At 37.5% G+C, this 18,366-nt stretch overlaps 1 protein-coding gene across 6 annotated transcripts in view; it reads right to left on the bottom strand.

Annotated features, from left to right (window-relative positions):
• The window catches only part of SMYD3 (SET and MYND domain containing 3), a 430,287-nt gene that overhangs the window by 47,767 nt on the left and 364,154 nt on the right, over nucleotides 1–18,366 (bottom strand). For all 6 annotated transcript variants that reach the window (XM_069800594.1, XM_069800593.1, XM_069800595.1 and 3 more), the window contains 2 exons: nucleotides 5,623–5,710; nucleotides 1,946–2,120 (listed from right to left, as the gene is read on the bottom strand). In XM_069800594.1, the coding sequence (XP_069656695.1) occupies nucleotides 1,946–2,120; nucleotides 5,623–5,710 (263 nt within the window). The remainder of the gene's footprint in view (nucleotides 1–1,945; nucleotides 2,121–5,622; nucleotides 5,711–18,366) is intronic.

Raw genomic sequence — 18,366 nt, 5'->3', positions numbered from 1 at the left:
ATAATGGAACTGCAGGAGCAGCCAAGCAGTAGATTGATTCAACAGGAGAAATTCAATGCATCCCAAAAGATTTCCTAGGATTTGCTCTCCTGCTGCTTAGGGCACAATTTGTTGTAATGAGAAACTGAGGATTTTGTTTCAGGTGTGTCGAAGCTTGTAGTGGTGACTTGAAGGTATAAAGAAAAAACAACTGAAAATCTCTCTTAAATAATGCTTTTGGATGAGGAGCGAACAAGGACAAGTTCTTCAAGGTGCAAAAAAGGTCAAATATCTCATGTAAATAGCATTCCTTAAGAAATACTAATTGAATGCACAGTCGAACACTTTCCTTCATCTCCAGACTCCTGCATTAAACAGCTTGAAAACTACAGTATACTTCAGTAAGCAAAACAGAGAAAGCTTTATTAAATCATCTGGTAAAACTGCACTTGGTCTCACTGTAATCTCTGCTCTTGGAAGGTCTGTAGAAAAATTCTCAGTTTTCTGTTGTGAAGAACTGAGTTAGCAGGTTATAAAAAAAGTGAGCTTTTTAAAATTATTATTTCATAAGGGAACATTTAAACAAGCAGACTACTTTGTTCATCTGGAATGTGCCACGCGGTAGAAGGCTGGCAGGAAGCATGTACTGCTGCAGTACTACATAAGCCCTGTTTGAAAGGTTAAGTGGGACATGCATGACATGAATTTCACCCTGAAGAAATGTGAGAATTTGTAGGCACTCCTGCCTGACTCTATGGGAAGTAATAGTCATTATGAACACTGAGCTTCTCTACAGCTCTGATGTACCACAGCCTATGCAGATTTCTCACTAATTACTTTACAGTGAAAGCTCTGAAATGCTGTGCTGTTTCTCAAGTAAAGCTCAGAGTTTTGTTCTGAAACAGGTTGCCAGATGAAACCTCCTCAGGCAAAATGCTGAATGTTGATGGCATCCTGGTTTGATTAGGGAAGACATGTAAAATCTGACATGTTCATATTCCCAGCAGCCCATATTGTTCAGCACTAGCATGCCCCTCACACTTCTCATCATCACACTGTGTACTGGAACATCACATGGTGTAAAAGAACTAACAGAGAAGAAATGGATGCTCTAAAAAATACCTTACCAAGAATGAACATTCATGCGTGAATGACATTATATCTGGACATTCAGCACAGGTTTACATTTAGTTACAAACAATGCAAATATCCAGAACCCAAAGATTTGAGTCTTAGAGCTTTTAGAACACAGATCAAAGCAGACAGCACCTGCCCTTTCTCCAGCAGATGACCGAAGTTGCATTACAGCTCCAGGTTCCAATCAATTTCAAGACCTACCACATGAAGTAGGATCTCCTAGAGCATCCTTCCTTATCGATGAAAGGCCATCAGACTCAGAAACTCTCCCACCACATAGCATAAGAGCAAGTACTGACCAGGAGAGAACAAGAAGTACTTCACCACCTTGGCACCTTCCCAAAATAAGGACATGGGGCTTTTTCATTTCCAGTTGAAACTTCATTCTGCAAGATTTTTTTAATTCTTTCTGTAAACTCTATGTATAGAGTATACAGAGAATATACATTATTTCGGCCAGCTACCTGTCCCTCAAGCTTGACCTAGCTCAGTATGAAACGCTGATACCTTCACGGCAATGGAGTCTGAATCAGAAAGTCAGCTTCTGATCAGGGACAGGGCAGCATCTGAATATATGAAACAGTGAGGAGCTAATAATCAGTTATTATTATAGTTCCTATTATCATTTTATTTGCTCTCAGCCTGACTGTGGAAGCAGAGGTTGTAGAGGCAGTTCTGCCTCATCCATTAACCTGCAAAGCAAGGCAAGATGTACAGCAAGAAATAAAAACAGTAAGAAGCATCTAGATGAAAGACAATCTTTGCTATTTATGAGACAGCCCCCTCTCCCCCCATCTTTGGAAACAGTTGAACCAGTTATATCTCTTACCTGTATGGTCCCAGAGTCCTGCTGCCATAGTACAAAGCTTCTTCCCAGCATTCAAGGTTAATACAGGCATCCATGGCACAGTCAAGCATTTTCAGCTGATAGATATTTGTGTCTGGAAGATGACCCATATTGCTGCTCAAGAGATCCTGGCATCTTGCCAGAACCTGCTCCCACTCTGTTATTAGCCTTAGTTAAAGAAATATTTTTAATCAAACAAAAATACAAGTTCTAAATGTTGTTAGCAAGGAGTAAGAGCTACGGGGCATTAAGATAAAAAAGCTGTCGTCATTCCAGACTCTGCTTCAATTCTTGAAAACATACTTGAACTCAGAAGTGGTAGCTTAGGTAACTATGCTTTGTTTACATTTAGCAAAACAATTTCTAAAGGCGGCAGTATTTCAGGAATAAAGGGTAAAAGAAAGATGACAAAATGAAAGGATAGTTTAATATATAACAAACTACAATTCAAATAGTTTTTATTTAGCTGCTGAAACATTATTATTTACTTGAGATACTCCTCCAAGTCTTACAGCCAAGGGGAAGAACCCATGGAAATGTGTCTTAACAAAATGTCTCAGCAACTAAAAAAAGAAAATTAATTTTTTACATATTAAAATAATGACACATACTTATGAACCAAGATTTGGTTTAGACTTCTCATGAAATTAGAACCTTTTCATGCAATTAATAATTTTTTTTCTCCTTGAAACAGTTGTAAAGAGCATTGTTTTTTTCACGTACAGCTGCACGTTTCATGCATGAGAAAGAAAAGCATCGCAGTTCTGATGTCTGACTGTAGTTCAGGATTAAGGATCTTGGCAGTAGAGAAGATTTTTACCTCTGATGCTACAAGAAGATTTTTGTGTGTTTGGAAGAGAGGAAGAGTAAGATGGGGTTTGCATTCACTTTAGCTGGATATTCCTTACCACAAAACACTTATTTTCATTACATTCTACACTGGTATGACTTCTCTATGGACCAGATTCTTCTCTCTCTGACCACACCTAAGCTGAATACCAATACTCCCAGATTTTATATAAGTACTGTCATCTGGGACTTTATGGGAGTCCCAGAATGCAAGCAGTCTAAACACCAAAAAGATACCATACACAGTAGTAAGAACAAATAAAATAATAATAATAATAATAATAATAATAAATTAGACTTATAGTAAGAGAAGTAATAACATTGTTTGTATCACAGTCCTTTTCATACAATCAGCTCAAGGAAGTTCAGCAGTTTTCTTCATGACATTACTGAGAATACTATCCACCTCAATCCAGCAATGGATTTAAGTGTACAATGATAACTCTGTGATGAAGTAATTAGTCCTTCATGAACATGGGAATATTTACATACTTAAATTTAAGAATGTGACCACTGTGTGGCCAGGCCAGGATTTATAGCATGTCTGTTACAAGGCTAAACTAATTATTTGTGAATTGCTCTCCTGCCCTTGGATTGAAAGAACCATATAAGGGAAGGAATGTGTTATTATAAAATTGCACCTTAACCTTTTTATCTCTGGCAAACATCCATGTATTCTTTACAACTGATTAAGGACAGACAAACAGAAGAATGAGGGATATTATTTCCACTTGATACAATTCTTGTAGAAAGTACAAACCACTGACATTCTTGAAAGATTACCATTTTAGCTGATGCATAGTATTAGTCTGTCTGCTTTTACTTCTTATTATACTGCTTTGTTCACTCACTAGCATCTAATAGCAGATGTGCTATATTGCAAAACCTGTTGGGACCAAACTGTCAGGTATGTAAATTGCAAACTAGAAAACCCACAATCAGCTGCAACAAGAAAGAAGAGAACCTGGTTGTCCTGTATCTGCCCAAGACTAGAGGAGCAGCCCTTAAGCAGCTCTGCTACTGTTGTGCGGCCTGAGATGCAGAGGAATCCTTTTCTCCACACTAATCCCCTTGCACTGGGCTTCAGTATCTCAATTTGTTTGCTTAAACTGGAATTTGGGTCTGACACAGTTCACTCACACGTACTGTTTCAAGTTCTCTAACTGCAGATTTAGCATTACAACACTGTATCAGTTATAATCAGTAGCTCAGATTTTGGAAGTCACTAACTTTCTCAACTGTAGGAACTGTTGGTTTAATTTGCTAAACAAATTACATTTGCAGAAACTAATTACTATGTGCCTCAGTCAGCAAGGAAGGTTTTCTATTCATTCTTGGCAAGTGGACAAACATCAAGCCCTCTCTTCAGGTGCTACACTCACCATTGCATGCCAAGTAGCACTAGTATTGTGGTGCGATGGAAGGAAAGATGACACATTTCAAATAGCCCACGTCTGAGAACAGAAGCTGAACAGACAACAAGGACATATTTTTTCAACCAGTCCTGATACTTTTTACTACAATGTGTTTGATTAATTTTTAAATATCAGTTAAACCAGTAATCTTAATTAAAGACCCCAGCAAAATTCAGTAGGTGTAATTTTTCCTGCAGTTAAATACAGGAACATTAAATAGGACCAGTATTCTGGCTCCATATTTTTGGTGTAAAAATGATTGCAACTGCATGTTGCATATCTATAATTTAACTTTCAGGTTAAAACATGGGCCCTGAAGTATAACTGGATGCCTGAAGATCTATTTCAGTATTGTCTGTCTCAATCCAGTGACTACAAAGGAACTTAAGACAGACTAGGAACTATATGAACATTAAAGTTAGATGAGTTGAGTGTTTATCTTTTGCTAACAAACTCATCTCTCTGGATTAGAAAGAAACAAACTCAGCTGGGGTTTGGGGTTTTTTTTGTTACAATAAAAATTGTGATCACTTATTTCCAGTCTGGAATATCACTATGCAAACTTGGTTTTTATGCTGCTGAAAAGGAGTACTGGAAGATTTAATTCTCTCTAGCTCCAGAGAAAGCCCATGTTTCTGAAAATGGTAAGGCATCTTGCTACAATAGGCTAAATTCACAGTCAGTGAAATTTCAATGAATAGACTAAGATGAGAACGGGATCAATATACTCATAGTCTTCTAGTAAAAATCTCCACCTCTCTTATGCTCATCTTTTCTTGGTTGTTGCTGTTCACTAATTTTTTAAATTGGATTGAATATCTACATGATGGCCATTAGGCTCCAGTTGTGTTTATTAGCGCAAGATAATCTCATTCAATTTGCGTAATTATCAATTATTATTATATAATACTATCATAACTTATTATAATGATTCTATAATGTTTGCAGTGAACCTGACTGTAATTATGTCCTTGTTATTGTCATTGCTGTGCAAAGAATGAGAACCTGGAAATGTTCACAATGGAAGTAATGGAACAAAGAATTTAGCAACACTTCAGATTAAGCTTTATTTCATTTAGAAGTGGATTTATATGAAGTGGTGGGCTGTGACGGCAGAAGTCTAAATCTGAGCCAAAATATCCCTTCACATCCTAGGCACCTACTATCCTTGCCATGAAGCAGTTCCGGTCCGAGTAATCAGAGACTCTATTATTATTAATATGATTAAGAATATTACACAGTTTAAAAATCAGATGAATTAAAAATACATTTTAAACAGCATAAAAATGTAAACCTTTAGGAAATAAATAGCAAAAGATGAACTGCATACTAAGGAGCTCTCTGGATTGTTTTCACAACTGCATGACAGACTGTAGCCTGTCACTGAAAGGATACCTTCTTTTGATTTTGGATATCTCACTTCATTTACAGCATCTTTGACTTCTTTCCAGGCATGCTCTTCACCGGCCAATTTCTCAGCATCCTGGTTGATGGAAACAAAAGCATCTGATGAGAAAAACAGTAAACTGATAATATGCAGTAATGATGAAGAACAGGGCAAAAAGATTACACTGACAAAAGCTACTTGTGGGGATTGTATCACTATTTTTTATAAATACACAAAAAATCATTTCACTTGGCATTCTTACTCACCCTGTGTTTGTAAGTAAATGAGGTGATATAAAAAAAAGAATACAAACTTGGAAACATTTGCAACAAGAACTATGATCAACCAGAAAAGAGAAATAATAGCATGTGATTTTTACTATTAAAATGCATTGAGAAGATCAAATTCTCTCAAAGACCTGCTACCTAATACTTCACAGACCCTCAACCACACTGTAGAAAGGATTTAGCAAATAATTTTGATTAGCCATGTGGTGATTATAGAGACTTTGCAAACAGTGGGAGGCTACCTTCATCCATCACAGTTGTAAGCATGAACTTACAGGACAAGTCTACTACTCAGACAAAGCTGAACTTCTGTTTTCTTTTATAATTCATCGCTATTTCTTCCCTATTCCATCAGATTCTATAAACAGCTATATTTTCCCATCGCTTTGTCATAAAGAAGGCAAAAAATGATTAATGGCTACAGCAGTAAGAGAAAGTTTCCCTTTTCAACTCTCTAGCAGTGACTAACTGCACCTTAGGCAAACCACTTGGAACAAATTTATTAAAGCATCTACAGACACAGTTAAGCATCTTGAGGGACTTCCAAAAGCATCTAGATATTCAATTTCCATTGCTATAAGCACTTAAATACCTTTAAAAATCTGGCCTTTAAGACGCTGCAGTTCATTATCTCCCTCTCCTTATAAAAGGCCCTGCTACTCACAAAAGAGTTTTGTAAGTGCAAATTCTTGCAAGAATATTTTAAAAACAGTTCTAAAAAAATCAGCCTTCAGCAGGGGTAGAGACCTGGAGATGAACAGAGAAAGTGTGTGAAAATCTAACCAAGCACTTTGTAACCAACAGATGCTCACTGGGCACCACAGGAGTACCTCTATTAAAAAGCCTGTAATCTGTATCTGTCTAGAACTGCATAATTTTTTTATTCCACTGCTTCTTATTTACCATAAAGTCAGAAGAGAAAATATTTACAGTGAGCACCAGCACTCACTTTCACATTTAATTTGCAGTTTTGTCTTTCCATCTGCTCCGTCAAACAGCAGACCTCTGCGTATTCCTGGGATGCTTAAATCAAGATTAAATCAAGACTGGTCTCAGCTGCCCCACCATTCTGTAGGGCCTTACAAGGAGGGAAGCCTGAGCTCATTGCATTTTGCACATCTACTTCCCCTACAATCAGTTCTCTGATCAAAAAGATCACCTGGAAATAATTTTGTGCATAGCTGAATTTGCCACCAGAAGGCATAAGGTGAATGTTAGGACAAACAAGCTAATACTGTAGAAATTTTATCAGTACAGTTAATGTACATACCCAGCCCTCTTACAGCTTTGCAACAGACTTAGGCTGAATCTGTTAGCTTCAATGTAACCTCTACCAGTTTTTATGAGACTACATCAATTTCTGAACACAGCCTGCTAACCTGTAACAATCTCTCTCTAAAACATCTTTGTAGATCAAGCACTGCTCACTGATTGATCTAATAAATAAATCTGGCCTGTAAGATACTAATGATGATGTCTGTGAAATTTTAGGTTTATGGAGCTACTGAAAAAGAAAAATTCTTTTAAGATATCTTTTCCCACTGGCCCAAGCATAATTCTCAGTATTTCTGTAACGTGCTGTAAGCCTTCCAACTAAAACCTCAGAAACATGGGAATTAAGACAGATTTATAAGTGAAAGAAAAAAACCCCACAACTATATACCAAGTTACAGGCCAATGACTGATGCATCATTAGGGCTCACTTTGCACACAGTGGGACTGATGGATGAATCAGGTTAAAGTGTTCATTGACACAGGATTAATCTTTCTCTTTCTTGTGCAGTCTTTTGCATTGCTTTCCATTGTCTTCTAGCATTTCATTAACAACTCAAAACAGTGCAAGGTTGGGATTTCCTCTAACCTTTACACTAGTGCATAGGGTTAAGTCAACACTGGCTTCATATCCAAGTAGACAATAGGGAGTGTCTATTGGACCAAAAATCTCCCAGCCCTCTCTGGATTCATGGTCTTCATCCCTTTTGTAAGACACTTCAGGATGGAGGGAGCTGGGCAGGATGCCCAGCTCTGGGAAGGATTTAAGTCACAGGTTTCAATGAGAAGTTTTCTGTGTTCTTAAGATGAGGCATTTTGAGGATTGGCTGACGTAAGAACAAGCAAAGAGCTGGCTAACTGGGCCTTTTACACCTCTACTGTTCTTCACCAGATTGCCATACACCAAAGAAGTCCTGTCCTTTCCTAAACACTCCAGTTCAAGGCCCAGAGCCTGCTTTCAAACAGGCAGCTAAGCAGGGGCTGCAAAACAACCAGGAGGGCTTCTCACTGAGAACACTTCTGCCTTCCCGCCTAATAAGCTGTTTCCAAGCAAGTTGTTTCTCTCCCTTGGACAATGCCTTGAAAGTCATGGCCATGTGATATGCCTAAGCCACCTAAAAATACAAAGCTGCCTTGGAGTTGGAATTATTGAAATAATTGAAGTGATTAATAGTTACGCTGAACTGTTTAATTTAATCTAAGAGCATGGCAGTAACAGGTATGGGACATTTCATTTAGCTTTCCACAGAGTAATATGCATTCAAAGCATCTCTTTTCAGAACATGTTCCCAGTTAAACCTTCAGGTGTGCAGGGCTGCCAACAATAAAGGAGGACAGGCTTTTTTCATCTGTAGAAAAGGAGAACCCTAGCTGAAGAAAAGGAAGAGGCTTTTGAAAAAGAAGGAAGAGTTAGTGAGTTGTGCCTAATTATTTTCCTTATTTCTCACATTGATGCTAAACATAAGAGTTTGTTCTTCAGAACAATTTGTGTCTTGGTCTAAAAATAATTAGACTAGATAATCTAGTCACAAAAATGCATGACAACCTTATGGTGGCTGAAACTGGCATGCTTTACAATTCAGCTTTCACACACAGAAGTGTGCTGAAGAAAAATGAGAGTACAAGTCTTGGAAGGCTCATGGGGAAAGCAGAAAAGACAGCTGCAACTCACCCTTTTCCATGACAAGAACACAACCTTGCGATACTCTTAATAACATAGGTACAACCCATTGGAGGCAGAAGCATCACTGGATGTGCTAGATGAACCCACAATCTAGGGTGCAAGGAAAGACAAAATTGATCCTGTGACTTATTTTGAGCAATTATTTCAGATGGAAGATGGTTCCAGCACCTGCTTTCCACTTACTCCAAGCATGTGCAGGGGAAACTTTTCATTAAAAGGTGAGTTAAGTTGCAACAGCAACATTTCAATTCCATTTCTCCATTCTTCCAATACCATGGCAGGTGCTGCTACAGCTTTCTTGATAAAACACACCTGGGGATTTGTCATTTAACACTGAAGCTTTCTGGAAATCTCCATGGAATACCTATCCCTTGGACTACCTATCCCTGACTGCTTAGACTGCTTCTAATCCTTTAGATGGAACAATTTCCAGTTACATTTGGTTCTTCTAGTAAAACAAGCTATAAGCTAAACTCTTCACACCTGACACCTCTTGAAGGAAGGACACTGTGTACCTTCATATCTTCTTTAATTTAGATAGGGTACATAAAACACAAAGGCTCACCTACATAATTCAACCAGACAAAATTCTACTCTTGAAATCTATTTGGCTCTTCAAAATGGGCAAATGCAAAATATTCTGTAAAGCAACATTTTCCTGCCATAAAGAACCATCTTTCTTCCCCTAAATTTCACAATAATTTTGCTGTATAATGGATTAAAGAACAAGATTTTTTTTTTTAATATTTGCTTGAACATCATAATTTCTACAGCTTGTAGATCAAAACAAATTAGCTGCTGTTTTTCTTTCAGAATACTTCCAGCTTTTATATCCAATTATTCTCCAGACTTTTAAATTTGAAGATACTCATTGCAATCTGTTTCAGGAGCCTGAGTATGGACATGATCAGCTCTGCCCAGTGCATCCTATAAATGCTTATAAAAGTAGTCTGTGGTACACAATACACCACTAAATGTCAATATTTGTTTTAAATATTACACAGTTTTCCACAGTTTACATTCCATTAGCGACACTTGCAAAAATGAAGCTATAACCATTTGTAACAAATCTATAACAAAAGAGAGAGAAATAAGAAAACCAGAGGGTATCTGATGAGGATTATAATCTGTTTGCATAGTAATTGAATGTAAAATGCTTTGGAGTTCTGGCTTTAAGTGATAGGAAGATTTATTACGGAAGCACAGTCTCCTGAAACAATTACAGACATCAGCCACCACAGAAATAAGCATTTGAAAATGTTCACCTGTTCCTTTCCCTCCTATTCCCTTGCTCCCACGTTGTTTATAAGAATTGGCTCTCTCCCACTCTTTTCTGCTATTCTAGTGCCCTGAACACATCCCATCCTTAACTGAACTTTCCTTAGAAAGGAGTATAATCTTCAAAGTACAGATACATGTTTCTCTTTCCTTCCTGTTCCTTTACACCACTCCTCCTGCCCTGACTACTCTTCTGTTTATGATACCTCCTAAAAGCGCTCCCTATATAGTCATTTCAAGCGCCACGGCTTTTACATGCAATGTTAGCAGTCACTGTTCTTTGCTATCCCAACATTTAAAATCCTGAGCATCAAAAGATTCCGACATGGACAGCATGTCCTCTAAGAGAAGGTATCTCTCTTACCAAAGCAAGCATATGCCAACCAGTCAGCGTCATTGCCCCCTCTGCCCAAATGCACTCCCACAGTCCCAACATTGCTCATCTGTAATGCACTGCACCTCTGAAAACCTCCTGAACATTGAAAAGGTTGATTAAGGGCTAGTCCTCCTTTCACACTTTGGCTACAGGATAGAAATAGGACATGGATTTTCCATCCTCTCAGCAAAGTTCATCTTTCTCCTTCTTGGAGATGGAGGCAGAGAAACAAGCCAGAGATTTGCCATGGACAGGAACCATGAAGCACTCTGCACCTCCCTCCACAGAAGGGAGAAGTGGAGACAGGAAACTCCGAACAGTAAGTCCTACACCTCTTTTTCTCTTTCCCAGCCCTCCTCCTACAAGAAGTAGGTCCAAGGGCATCTTCATTATGTGCCTATTTCCAGTGTTCAGGTATCCAGTGCCACATAGGCAGAAATGAGCAAAGCTTTGTAGGGAGTATTGGAGTGCCAGGCTGCCCTGAGAGGAGTAAAAAAACCAAGGTATAAAGTTTTCCATGACCAGTATCTTCTCTTCTAAATACATAAGTGGTATACAAGAGTCTAATGTACGCACCAGCAAATATCAGTTTTACAATGGTAAAAGCCTATAAACCATAGTTCCAACACAAATCAGGAGTTTAATGTGAAATATTATTGGGTATGATATTTTTGCAAGACAGAAAAATCACACTAAATAATCATAATAGTTCCTTCCGGACACAAAATCTATGACTATATAATGATAATCCTGTGAGACAGCAGCATATAATTCTGTTTTTGTTGTCTGTTTGTGGAAGCTTTAAAAATATCTTTAAAAAGGAAGTTTTCTGGACTGTAATAGTTTAACAATTTAAAAGCTACAGATACCTCAAATATCTGAACATTTCATATAAATTGCTGACCATAGCTTATGATTTGCTTAATTTCTAAAAATTTAAGTGGCAACGTAGAGTAGTTTTCTTGAGTTTTGTTTGAAGAAGGTGTCAGAAGAACCCAGACATATTTAAATTAGGACACGACATTTTAAAACAGATCTCTGATACATTACGCTCTGAAAGCATACATAACGATTTTCTATTTCTGATTCTATTTAAAAATGTCAGTGAGAAAATGTGATATGGAAGCTGCTATACTGCAGCTAAACTGAATTTGTGACTTCAGTGCTTCATGGCAAACAGGGTATGAGGGCCTGCCGGGCAATCACAGGGGCATGCAGGTACAGGCACAGCAAGAGAAAGCACAGTCGAGCGGTTTCCCAAAATATCTGAGGTCATCTCTTATAAAATGTTTTCAGTCTTTCTCATTTCTGCAGATAATTTCTGCTCAAGTTGAAGCCATAGTTTTGTGAGGGGACAGCAGTTTGTGATAGAGGACTGTATAGCTGAAGAGAAATGTATACTCAGTGGGAAGCACAGGCTCTTGTGAAGCAAACTGAGGTACTAGAGTTTGACTCCACACTGGAACCTGAGCTGAATTTATATTTATATACTGGATGAAGTTTAAACTCAGAATCAAAGACCCCTCCCTCATCTCTTATAAGGGCTGTGGTTTATATAAGTTTGCAGCTTCATTTGAGGATTTCACTGACCTTCACTCTTGTGAATGTACTTTGTTAAGAACTACGAGTACATGAAATGATCTGTGCATAGAGTCCTGTCATGATTCAAGATTTACATGTGATTTCTGAAGTTTCGAAAGCTCCCCTGTCCTGCCCCATGAAAAATAATGTCAGCTCCATAAATGCCAATTCAACTGTCCTTTCCAACCTGCATAAGGTTGTCCTCATCAGAACCTGAGCTGTCAGAAGACCTTGTGTTTTCTGTCATAAGGCTCTGAAGAGGGTGGATGGGACACATGGCAATTCCAAAGCTATTCTGCCTGCAGACAAAAACAATGTTGTATTCCCTGTGAGGCTATTGGGAGGGGGTGAACCTGACTTCTGAACAAATTGAATTTGTACTTTTTATTTTTGAATTCTGAAAAAAAAATAAGACACATTGCAGTTGGATGCCATATTGCAGCTGTGCAGTACATTGCTCAGTATTAGGCAGGCTGCATTACCTCACATAATCGATATCAGCTCTTCATGGATTACTGACTCTGCTGTCTGGAAGTGCATAAGAACTGCACAGGCTAGTAATACTCTAAATTGTATAGGTATTGGAAAATTTAACCGTTGTTCACACCATTCATGTTTAAATGCTCTACTTAGGCGTTCAAATCAAGATGAAGGTTTCCCCAGACACTGTGTACTATTAGGGCAAAACCCCAAGCACCTTCACATGGTAGTATGAATAGCCTTCCCTTAACATTATCCAATTTAGTTACAACATTACAATATTTACTTGGAAATTTAAAGAGAGACATCAAAACCAACTGTGGGAAATTTATTAAAATGAGATGCTTTTAATAAAGAGAAAATTAAGATCAGCAAGTCCATTTTAAGAAGTCAGTTTAATTTAACAAAATTAAATGGGATCAAGATAAGTTTACCCCAACAACATCTTAGATTTAATGAAGTCTTAAACTATAAAGTGAGAGAGGAGCAAACAGACCAACAGTTCTCAACCTCTCCAGTTGCAAGTCCAGTATCTGTCAGGCTCACAATTCTGCACACCAAAAATAGCAATTGCATTTCTGTCAGAATCATGCTCCATTCTTACCCACTGCAATCCCACCTCAGCTATTAATTTCTGTGATTTTTTTAGACATACACATTTTCAAACAGCCTTTTCAAAGATCACTGCATCTATATTGTATGTTACAGAGGCAATCTCATAAATGTTTTATAGGGAAGCAAATTGACACCCCTCTTCCTACTGACTCCCCTGCTTGTAGATTCAAGGGTCACATTAGCCTTCTTTTCCAGAGGAGAACACAGTGTTCTCCATTTCTATTCAGATACCCATGCTGACATTCATCTGACCAAATAGTGACATTTGGGCTACCCTTCTATTTGACAGAGAAAAAGAGGCACTATCACGGTGTAATTTGTATTATCCTAAAGCGGGCTTCTAAAATATGTCAGATGAATAACAGTCAAAATGTGTCCATTTTTCTCCATTTTCTCCATAAAGGAACTCTAGAGTAACTAGCTCAGATGCCAACATTTACACTGTAGCTGTCTGAGATTTGGTGAAATAAATCATAGCTGTAGATCTCCATTTCAGATGTGGAACATGTGTTCTACCTCTGCAGTAGTGGCACATTTTATTTCAATAGGTCTAATTGACCAAGCAATTCCAGTTACTCTGTATTATTTACCTGTCCTCATAAATGTTTATTATTCTCTCGGTCTTTGTCATCCACGAATTTTACTGGCAATGATTTTGCAATTACTTCCAATTCATTCATGAAAATGCTGGGTACTGTAGAAACAGGGTTATTATGGACACACTCTGAAACTGTTTGGTAAGCATTATATATAACTGATGATTATGGTGATTTAATGTTTAAGTGTGTTGTCAGAACAATCTTTAGAGTGTGTATATATTTAGAGTGCATATGCATAAATTCCTGTAGTAAGAGAAAAGACACCAAAAAAGCTCAAAGCTTTCATTATTCTCGAACATCACAGCCCAACTGAACTTAATAAAGACCAATAATGCTCACAGATCAAGTGTTATTATTAAAGCTTTTCTGTTTTACATGCACTCTGTGTGATAAAAACCTAAGCAAATAACATTACAGACAGTATCTCCTCTCTCAAAAAGCAGCATACAAGGATGCTAGGCTATTTAGCAAGAAAGCGAAAGTATCTAAAGAGATCTGTCAAAATATAAACAATACACAGGGCTAGGCAGCTAAACTTCATCACAGCATCTTGCCTGGACCTGCAGACTCTTCAAATGAAAGGCACATGTATTTAACACATTCTGAAGTCCTTTCAATTAAGTGTTGGTCATTCTGGTTGCTGACCAAAACAAGTTCTATATTTATTTTTAAACTAGGTCCCTTAAATACTACTCCTTTTGGTGAAAAGGGAGTCATAATTCCACAAGGGCTATCCTAGTTCTCTTCATTGCCCTTTATCTTGTACTGTTTTACAAAATCCTTGTGCCACACACAGCTTGGGCCATTGGGGATGATCAGCACTTTGCAGGTCCAAGACCCCAATGCCTGCTCTCAGTCAAGACAATGGAAGTTGTGGTTTATTCCATGAGCAACAGGGCCAAGTTTTGTGCCTGTGACAGCACTGCCTTTAAAAACCTCCTAATTTCAGGAGCATAGATCTGACTGCAAAATTCCCATTGCAGCTGCATTGGTTACAAGCTGAAATAAAAATTGATTGGACCATGGGAAGAGCAATAAATAGAAGTTCACTACTTATCAACTCATAAAAGCCAGAGGATGGGAGGAAGGGAGGAAAAGCAAAGGAAAGTACTTACAGCTTAGCATTAGAGAAATAGGGCTTTATGCCAGACCACCCAAAAATTCTTGGCACGTTTGTAATTTCATTGTAATTTCCAGCATCAGTCCAAAAAAACCCTGTGGGTAATTTGGTTACCTGAGGAAGGATACTGTTCAGCCTAATCCCTAGCAACTGTGAGGCTGGTATTTCAGACTTAGATGTTACACATTTGTTAAGGCAGTCTCAAGGTCTATCTTACTAAACAAACTGACAGCTATAAGGCAAATCTGCTTTATTTCTTAATTCTGCAACCTGTGGAGACACAGGGTGCCACTGAGGACATTTAGTGGCTCAAAAGAGACATATAGGTCTGAAATCCTCAGAATATTTAGGTATTCACAATGCATAATTCAATCTGAATTCATCAGTGCATTGAAATATGTACTTAAGTTTAAATGCATGCATAAATTCCATTAAAAATATTTATGCAAATGACTATACACTTCACTAAGTAGAGGTAGTTCTTTGTGTATCAAAGTTCAATTTATGCTTCAGTGATTTGAAGAATTTGTGCTCATTGAATTATTGGTTCTAACTGAAGATATACTGACAAGAAGTTAGATATTTATTTTGAACACTAATATCAAAACAATATCTTAATGCATGATATATCACATGATAAAATGGTCGCTATAGTAATTATGTTTTTTTAATGTATACTGCAATGTAAAATAACAATGTTTACTGCAGCATATGTTTTCTGAACAAATGGATATGAAATACAGGTAGTTTAGGGTTTAGAAAAGCGCATGCAACATGGTTAAGGTCATACACAGTTGATCAATCTACTCTATACCTTAAAATACTTGACAGATCTCAAAAGTGAAAGTGGCAATTCCTAGACTACTGATAAAAATTGACTGCCTAACTCACTAGCATATTGCTTGAATAGTCAGTGTCAATGATCAAATCCACACTGACCAGTCTCCAAGTTTTTTAAAGGCATGAATAAAAAAATGGTTGAATTCATTCTGTACAACTGCAGCTCTTAAGAGAGCACAGTATCTGGAGTTTCCTCCTCTAGAATTTTGCCAACAAATTTGATCGTCCTCTAGCTGAATATTAGTTTCATGTAATCAAAGGAGAGGTATGCAACTACCTTTAAAAGATGTTGTACAGTGTTTTAGTCATTTCAAGAACTACTTTGGAGAATTATTATTGGCTATCCTCTAACACCAATTTAAACCAGTACAGGTTCTTCCAGTCTTCAAGGGAAGCAGCTAGAAACACTCCATAAGGCAAATGAGTGTTTGAAACAGTTTCCAGTACCTTTCTAGTACTCTATTATACTGATTCAATAATACAGACACTTTAGTCATTGACACAAAAAATAGGAAAATGGCCACATCCCAGAGACATTCTCTAAAACGTCATAATGTCATGGAAACTGTTGTAAGACCCTTGAATATTTCTCAGGGCCTTTATTTACTGTTTGAATAGCTATCATGCAGCTGGTTCCTGTCGACTGCCATTGTTACAAGTTTTTACGTGCCTCAGCAGTCAATGGTGATAGGCCAAGGTGATTCAAAGCAAGGAGAGGTAGCCTAGATCACAAAATGTGTACTGAAAGACATCTTGACTCACTTGGAAGCAGCTGTTTATGGGAGCTGCTGGAACAACATCATTTGGTGATACCTAAACTGTATTGGATTTCCAATTTTCCAAAACAGTTTACACTACTAGTAATCTATTTCTCTGTCTTCTGATAAGTATTCTCCACCAAGTACTTTACTCATCACTTAAAACAAGACATACTGTTCTCCTAAAGTATTTTTCCCAGTCAGATGGATGTGTCACCCCTCTGAAAAGCATGCTATCTCAACCCCTCCTTTTTAAAATTTCTTTTCCAGGTGAGGGTTTGGGATAGGGGAGAAGCAGCTCACTTTGTATGCATCTCCACCTTCATTAACCAAATACAATATACTAGTAACTGAACTCACAGTACTTTCTCCCCTATACCAAATATCTATAGATTCAAACTACTGTATTATTAGGCAGTAGCTGGAACTAAATCAAAAGCTTTCAAAGCTCAGAAGGACTTCTTTTGTGCACAGGAATGATGCAAACTTAACGTAAAGTTGTACTCTATAAATACTTTGAGAGTAAAAATTTGGTTGTCTAGATACTGTCAAAGGAACTGCAGAAACTTTAGTTTATATCCAACACTTGTCAGCAATAAGACAAAGATTCATGCCTTATCTTTTCTAAGGCAACATGATGCAGCAATGTATTTTTCTTAATGATTGTGGTCAGGGCAGGTCAATCTTGGGCAGAGTTGTGATACACTGTTTTACCACGCTCCCCAATTCAAATCACTGTTTGCAGTGTAATCAACATCTTTCATAAAATTCACCTCAATGAATTCCAATCCTGTGGAAAATAACAGGACATCCTGCAATGGGTCAACAAATTACACAGTTCTTTGCTGTAACTCACATGGCTGGAGTAAATTCAGCCTTTTCAAGCCTGCTGCCTTTTACACAACACAAAGTTCCTATTCATGTCTAAAAATAAAGCTCACAGATGCAAAAATTATAACTACAGCTTTAGTTACTGCATTGTTGTAATATTAATTAAATTACTGGCAAGAAATTGATACGACACGTTGCTTACCGTAGCAATTTTTTCAATCCAAAGCATTCAGTATGCAGTTTTACAGTCTCAAAAGTTATAGACTTCCTTGCTATTCAGATGAGCTCATTCTTGCTTTAATAGACCTCAGGGGATATTAGTTAAGGACTGGAATTGATTTAAGCACTGAAGAGCCTGATTTTGTCTTTCTCAATCTACGGTGCTTCCTATGAATTCAGCCAAAGCCCCAAACTTTGAAGAATTACACTGTCAAAAAGAAATTAGAATGAAGTCATAATACCTGATGACCTTGCCTCAGGGTCCTAAATCAATCAATCAATCAATCTTTGAAAAATAAAATTAAAAATAAAATTTGGCTTGCAAAGAGTGTCTAAAGGTTTAGAGGCAGCTGACAGGAAAGCCATCTTTCTTCATTTAAATAACAAGACTAGAGTAAAAGATGCACTTCCACAATGTGGCATGGGATAAAACAACTATGTGAGTTGTTGCAGTAAGTTTCATACTGAGACAAATTCATCTTTTTAATGTTAGTTGTATAGTGGGCATCTCTATATCTATTTTATGGAGGGAGATATGAAACAGGGCTGTACATTACTTACCAAAGATCACAAAACAAATAGACAACAAAACCAAAAAGACAACAACAACCACCATGTACTGTATGTGCAATATATTGCTCACTAAAAAGGTTTAATATCTTTAAAACTGTCCCTGTGTGTTCCATGCACATACCTATGTGCATACATATATGCATACGATATTGCTTTTTCTATTAAGACCTGTTTTTGTCCAGTGCAGATACATGTACACTTCACCACAAAAAGTAATTGCAGTGAAATGGATCACAGAA

Source organism: Haliaeetus albicilla, chromosome 13, assembly GCF_947461875.1.
Source record: "Haliaeetus albicilla chromosome 13, bHalAlb1.1, whole genome shotgun sequence".
NCBI classification, from domain to species: Eukaryota; Metazoa; Chordata; class Aves; order Accipitriformes; family Accipitridae; genus Haliaeetus; species Haliaeetus albicilla.
Note: the sequence above shows the minus strand (reverse complement) of the source record. Positions and strands in the feature narration are given on the sequence as shown.